The sequence below is a fragment of the Oryzias melastigma genome, linkage group LG14 (genome assembly GCF_002922805.2).
Source record: "Oryzias melastigma strain HK-1 linkage group LG14, ASM292280v2, whole genome shotgun sequence".
NCBI lineage: Eukaryota > Metazoa > Chordata > Actinopteri > Beloniformes > Adrianichthyidae > Oryzias > Oryzias melastigma.
The window spans coordinates 19,116,547-19,123,284 of record NC_050525.1 but is presented as its reverse complement, the minus strand read 5'-3'; the positions used below and the strand labels follow the sequence as shown (position 1 = coordinate 19,123,284).

At 39.8% G+C, this 6,738-nt stretch overlaps 1 protein-coding gene across 1 annotated transcript in view; it reads right to left on the bottom strand.

Moving 5' to 3' along the window:
• Positions 1–282: 282 nt before the first annotated feature.
• Positions 283–6,738, bottom strand: part of LOC112142928 (LIM domain kinase 1) — an 8,804-nt gene continuing 2,348 nt past the window's right edge. The window contains exons 2-15 of the mRNA XM_024266605.2: positions 6,361–6,499; positions 5,828–5,937; positions 5,574–5,747; positions 4,150–4,255; positions 3,820–4,082; positions 3,563–3,752; positions 3,397–3,483; positions 3,196–3,327; positions 3,066–3,125; positions 2,934–2,999; positions 2,614–2,800; positions 2,434–2,489; positions 1,470–1,627; positions 283–1,374 (exon numbers count right to left, since the gene is read on the bottom strand). Of these exons, the coding sequence (XP_024122373.1) occupies positions 822–1,374; positions 1,470–1,627; positions 2,434–2,489; positions 2,614–2,800; positions 2,934–2,999; positions 3,066–3,125; positions 3,196–3,327; positions 3,397–3,483; positions 3,563–3,752; positions 3,820–4,082; positions 4,150–4,255; positions 5,574–5,747; positions 5,828–5,937; positions 6,361–6,499 (2,281 nt within the window). The 3' untranslated portion in view covers positions 283–821. The remainder of the gene's footprint in view (positions 1,375–1,469; positions 1,628–2,433; positions 2,490–2,613; positions 2,801–2,933; positions 3,000–3,065; positions 3,126–3,195; positions 3,328–3,396; positions 3,484–3,562; positions 3,753–3,819; positions 4,083–4,149; positions 4,256–5,573; positions 5,748–5,827; positions 5,938–6,360; positions 6,500–6,738) is intronic.

The following is a 6,738-nucleotide window of genomic DNA, read 5'->3' as shown; positions in this document are numbered from 1 at the left end:
TTAATACATTTATTAAGTAGATTTAGCCTCAGAAATAAAAATGTATACCTTTAAGTAAACAAAAATTTGTATGCGTTTTTTTCATGTTATTTTACCAAATATATCAAAAAATGTAATAAAAATTTAAGCCAGAAACCCTATTAACTTTTTTTCAGTTTGATGATTCTCCATAGAGAAAATAAGACACCAAATTAAGACAGACTTCAACGACATGTTCAGTTGTAGAAATGATCTGAGGTCAGACTGGTTGAAAAGTTCTCACTATAGAAATCCACACTGGAAAAAATACTCAGGTTTTTATTTTAATGTATCATTTGCTTTGAAGCTTTTCAACCCTAAACTCTGATATAAACTGGTTCAAGTCTTCTCTCTGTGGTTTCATGTACAGTTCAGTAACAGTTTCACAGCTCAGCGTTGGATCAATTCCAACATTTTCTCTCAAGAAGTACAAAAGAACATTCTGGTAAATGCAGCATAGCTTATGGAATAAGAAGGCACGCGTTTCACAGCTGTCTAAAGAGATGAAAATAGAGTGCAAATGCTAAACTGAGTTAAATGGAATTTAACAAGAGAACCGGAGATAATAAATAAATAAATAAACACTGAAACTCTTAAAACACTCTACTCTCCAAACTGGTTTGGCTCTTTTTGCTAAAATTGTTCTTTCTAAACCTTAAAAATACAACAAAGCTACATTTTTTTTGCCAAATGTTTGATCCGCTGTGATTTATTCTGCTGGTTTTTCCACTCACAGCTTTAGGATTGACTCCCAGATGTTGAAAAAGGCACAAAAGTCTTTATTAACGGTTTCTGATGAGGACTCAGGGCACCGGGGTGTCTTCGGGGGGTTTGTCCCACAGAACTCTGCACACCCTTCTGGGCCTGCTTGACCGACCTACAAGGGCGTGACCTTTGACCTGCTGAGCCTCAGAGGAATCCGGCTGGGATTCTGGTTTACCTGTGGAGTCACTCGTCGTCTCACAGGTGTCACTCTCATTTTTGTCTGTGATCTTTAGGAATAAGAGATTTGTGTCCTTCGATCCAGTCCTCACATTGTTGAGATCACGGCGTCGCTCCAAATTCCCATTTAAATGACTTTCAAGTGTATTTGGATTTGGACTTGGAGTTGAATGATAAGGCTCTGTGTGATTGTTTGGATTTTCTGTGCAATGTTTGGCACTGTTGGTTTGTTTGTCCGCCTGCGAGCAAAGCTTCTGATGTTTGGTCTTGTCCTGGTTTGGAGAGAGGCATTGCTGGTCGTAATTCTTCCAGAAGGCTCTACAGAGCTGCTCCAACTCAGAGAGCAAAGGCAGACCGATGTTCAGGTGCATCACTACGTTGTCCAGGTACTCCTCCAGCTTTGAAAACGAGGGACTAGAATGCAAAGAGATCAAAAAAACGTCAAAAATGCTCATTTCCCATTTTTCAACATGTTGCTAAAAAAATGTTGTAATTTTGTGCTTTCCCACCGTTTATCAGCATCCAAGTCGCAGCAGAGAGCAGCCAGAGGCAGGAAGGCAGAGGGGCACTCGGGAGGGTAATACTGCTGCAGGAAACTTGGGACGTTGAGTCCAAAGTCATTCGTTCGAGGAAGGAAATCAGGATCAGCGCTGACTAGACCAATAATCTGAGAAAATGCAGAGTATTTTAATCACAAACGTTCCATTAGATGGTATAAAAATGTATTTCATGCAGAAATTCACTACCATCTCCATCTTTGTGTGTATATAAATGGAGTGGCATGTTAGATTCTCACTCCGATCATCTTTTGATCTGTTGTCAAAGCATTCCCAGTAGTCTTTGAAATACGATTATGCCATTTTTAGGACATAGTTTCTGCAGAGTGGCAGTAGTTCTTTTGAAATTCACCTCTCAGTTGTGGGCGGGACTGCTGGTGTGGAGCAAGCCCACCCCCATTTCCCATCATACATCTGCGTTCTCAAACTCAGTTCACCTTAAGGCCACAGAGTCTGGCTCAGGTTGGGCTCTATGGGGTTCCATTTGTGCCAAAAATATGTTTTTTCGTCCACTGTCTATATCTTTGTTCCATTGTCTATGTCTACTGAACAAGTTTATTGAATATTTGTTCATGTCTATGTACTACTAAGCAATATCTTCTGCATGTCCTGTGAAACGACCAGAGCTAATGACGCTAGCAACTGTTGCTAAGGACCTTTCTGACGACCAGATCCAATGACAATAAATGCAAAATTTTAAACATAGAGTAAGCTGAAACTACAAACAAATACAAAGCTTTAACCAAAGAAGCATGAGCATACAGAAGTCAGCTCTGCACACAGCACTTTCTGTCTGCTTCTGACTCTCAACGATTTGAATAAATAAATAAATCGTCTTTATGAATAAAGACAATTAAGAAAAACACAATTTTCATTAATGGTGGATCTTTAAACCATGCTTTTGTTTCACTTTTACCTCACATGTCATGATTCCAAAAGAAAATATGTCCACTCGTTCATCGTAGCTTTTCCCTAGGAGTGGAAGAAAAAGGTTTTAATATGAAACTTTTTATTATTAGTTGAATAAATGATTAAAGGTAACATCAGGTCTAACCAGAATTCAGTCACTGCCTGCTAAATTTGCTCCCACACTCACCGTGGATCATCTCCGGCGCCATCCAGTAAGGGTTTCCCACCACTGTATATCGTTTTCGGCGGTCTGGTCTCCGCAGCTCTGATAGGTTCCCCTTTGCAGGTCGTTCTAGAGAGGACGTCTTGCTCTGATTTTTCTCCTCCATCACCAACCTGGCAAGTCCAAAGTCTGCTACCACCACTGAGTGATTCTAATCCGAAGAAATATGCAGAATTCTTGAAGCCGAATGGGCAGGAAAATCAAACCTGTTGACCTTTTTCTCAAAAAATACTTCTGGTTGTTCATTTTTCATTCCAATCCTGCAACAGGAAAAACTTGCTCACCTCTCTGACCAGACAGTTGTAAGAGTTCAGATCTCGGTGGATGACATTCATGGAGTGCAGATATGCCTTAAAAAAGGAGTCATTTAAATGAGATCAAGTCATTTAAGTGTGTATCAATGTAACACAACTCACCATTCCTGCTGCAATATCTTTGGCATAACCGACTCTAACAGTCCAGGAGAAGTCCTGGTCCTAAGAGAGGATGATAACCAACACATTGTGTCTCTGGATTCCAACACCACCCACGATCATTTGAACTCACCATTTTTGTGATTGCTTCTCGGAGTGTTCCCCCTTGAATATATTCAGAGACAAAATGTATGCGCTTGTCTTTATAAAACAGTCCAATAAACTTGAGGACATTGGGATGATCGAGACACCGCATCACCTTCACCTGTGTAGACCAACCAATAAAGTCAGTCAGCATCATAAAAACCTTGTAATGAACCTTTAAATAAATTACCTCCTTCAGGAATGTCCTCTGAGTCTCTTCATCGAAGCGTATCAACTCCTTCATCACCATCACCTCTCCTGTTTCTTGGTGTGTTACCTTGACAACCAAATGATCATCACACTCTCTATTGACATAAATCGAATAAATATTGTGAGTACTTCAAAGGTCTGAATACCTTAACAGCTTGTCCAAAGCAGCCTTTGCCCAACACTTCTCCGTGGATCAGGTCTGACGGTCTAAAGATGCGATGCGTCCGTTCTCCAGGGTCCACTCTGAGAGACTCAGAGCGAACCATGTCCTTCCGTTGGGATATGAGGGACAGAGCTCTGGGGGACAGTGGACACTTGTCGATACTGCAGCTGCGGCTGAAACAGAAAAACAACTTAGAAAAAAAAGAAGGAGAAATTGTAGAACTTCTGTGATAGTGCTCACAGAATGAGTCTGGATCGCATCCCTGTGGCTCCTTGTTGCTGAGGTGGTGAGAGGTTTGTCTTCTGTCCCTCTGCCTCTTCATGATGAGTTGGTTCCTCCTCCAGACTGGGAAGCTTCGAGGAAAGCTTGTCTTGGATATGGGGTGAAGGCGAGCTAATGCTATCAGCAGAAATGTCTGGTTGAAGGTCGTCGTGAGAAGGTTGTGGGTTATGCTCAATGGTCAGCTGCAGAGGTCTGCTCGTGTCTTGAATCACTCGGTTTATCTAGAGGTAAACAAGGTAGAAATTATAAACAACGAATGTTTTGATTGAATTGAATTTTTTATGATACCTCATCTGGGGAGACATTCTGGATGGGAATGCCGTTGACTTCCAGGACTCTGTCGCCCTCTTGGACAGAAGACAGCAGGTCAGGACTGAGGACTGTTGGGTCTAACCTGAAGCAAAGAGATGGAGACAAACAGAACAGGAAGTCAACCTTAAAAGTACGTTTTTATGACTTCCACTGCCACGTGAGGCAGTAAACTTCTATTGCAGCATTAAATCATTAATCATTTTTGATTGAGAGTGACTTAGAGTAGCACCTAAGTATTCTCAATTTTTCCTTTTTAAGTAACCTTATCTTTTTATTGTAAAACTTACAGCTCACTTTTGCACCATTTCCAAAGATTAATTGGACTTTACCACCTTGAATTGGCAAAACAAATGTGGAAAATTGGTAAAAGTGTATGTTGTCTTAAAACTGGTTTTACTGTAGTAAAATATTTCTTGTTGGTTCATTTTTGTAATGATGAAGGACATATTTAACCTTCCTTTTGTGTTAGCTTTCTGTTACCATCCATAGTGTTAACGGGTTGATTTCGATCTGAGTCTTAAATCAGCAGTAAAATACACTAAAAACATTAACTTATCATACTATGTTTTTGTCATCTTCTTAGGTTTCCATTAAAATGTTGGTTTTATTATCTTTTCTGTAGGTTTCTGGTTCATTAAGAAATAACTCTTCCTCTAGATTTCAATAAAACAGAATAAATAGCCTTGAAAGAATAATATAAATGATACAAAGTTAATAGTGTTAACTGAATTCCACTGAGGGGCTCAGAACACATCTCTTAAGTTAATTTTCTTGATCTATGAAATTTGAGTATTTCTGAGTATTCAAATAAAAAAAATACAATTTGAAAAAGCTTGTAGTAGTAGTACAGTCGGTAGCCACAAGCTCCATGTTCGTCTTTGTTTTTCTTGTCCAAACTGGCATGTAGCTAAAAACTGCACGGTTGGAAAGCTCCAATCTAGCTCGTCATTTTTGTTGCACCGCTAATGCTAGCTTTGGGTTTTGAGGGGCTGTAAGCTAGCTGGAGGCTGTAAACAGACGGATCATGGGAAGTAGGGACGCAGTTACTCTGTGCCAACAGTCCCACTCAATTTCCTGGTAAAAAATAAAAAATAAAAAAATAAAAAAATTCCGAGGTGAATTTCTAATAAACTATTGCCGCTCTGCAGAAACTATGTCTTAAAACATGACACAAGTTTTTCTTTTTTAACTAAAACAGTGCAATTGTGATTAAAAGACCACTGGGAATGCTTTAAAATAGATCAAAAGATAATCAGAGTGGGACTTTGAATCAGATTATTTATTTGTTACATGTAAAGTTTTTGGTTAGTTGTGTTTTAAGCACTTTTAATAAATTAATTCACAACGTTCCGATTGGAGTTTTTGTTGGTTTATTAGGCATCACCCCTGCAGACACTCACTGTGTTACTGTGACGAGAGGTCCTGGGTCTTGATTAAAGTCAACTGTAAAAGTCAGGCCTTTTCTGCAAGCTGCTCGGGGAGGCAGCGTGACCAGCGCCACCATGTGAGGCCTCTTGGTAAGCGAAGAAATTGCCCTCCCATCTGTTACCACACCCTGACTGAAGCAGTGGCCGCTACACAGAAAGAACAAAGTTTACAAATGAGAACAATGTGAAAGGATTTATCCTTGTTTCTATGTGTTTGTTTTTCTTACCAGTACAGTTTGGAGCGTTCAATAAGCGTGTACGTGTCTCCATCTCCAATGACCATTTCACACTTTATGCAGGTGAAGCACTCAGGGTGGTACTTTTGTTCTCCAGCAACCTAAATTACACAGAGTAGTAGTCAAATCCACAGTTGGAGCCCAGAATCCAGTTTTATCAATTGGAGCAGGTCTTAAACTGCTCCGTCGGCTCGCTCCTGCATAAAGGATGTTTTCAGAGGATATCCTCCAGGATGAGTCAAAAGAAAGAAGCATTTACTTTTATATCGAGAGGAAACCAGGAGACAGGAAAGCTTTGAATGCATACAAAGATGGCTTAGCATGCTGAGATTGGCATTTTCCATTGTGAAGCTTCTCACTGTGTGACCCTTTTACAGTATGCATTTGCATTTTTTATTGTTCACGTTTAGAGTCATTTTTATGCTTCAGACTTGTCACACCATTAGATCTGCATACAATTTGCACTAATAAAGTCATTTATTTGTGTTTATTCCTTTTAACTTCAGTGTTTTTTTGAAGATTACCATGATAAGTCCTGTTAGGATGGTCTCCTTGCAGCCGTGGCAGTGTTCTCCAAAGCGAGACCAGTAGTGTTTCTTGCAGAAGAGCTGACCCTCCCTCTCATAGTACCAGTGAGACAGGATACAGTCACACTCACAGCACCTACGGGAATCGGAAAACAGAGGAGAGGATAGCGGAAAAATAGGTTGAGAGGAGCAGATTTATATAGGATGACCTCGTGTTTTTGTAAATCCTCAAAAACTGATAAAAGAGGGTGAGATTTGCAATGAAAATTGGTTGGATCTTTTAATATTTTTATCCATGTATGCTTAGAAACAGTATTCAAGCTACAACTTTTAGACAAAAATACTTTACTGCAGGATCTGCTATGACCATCACTG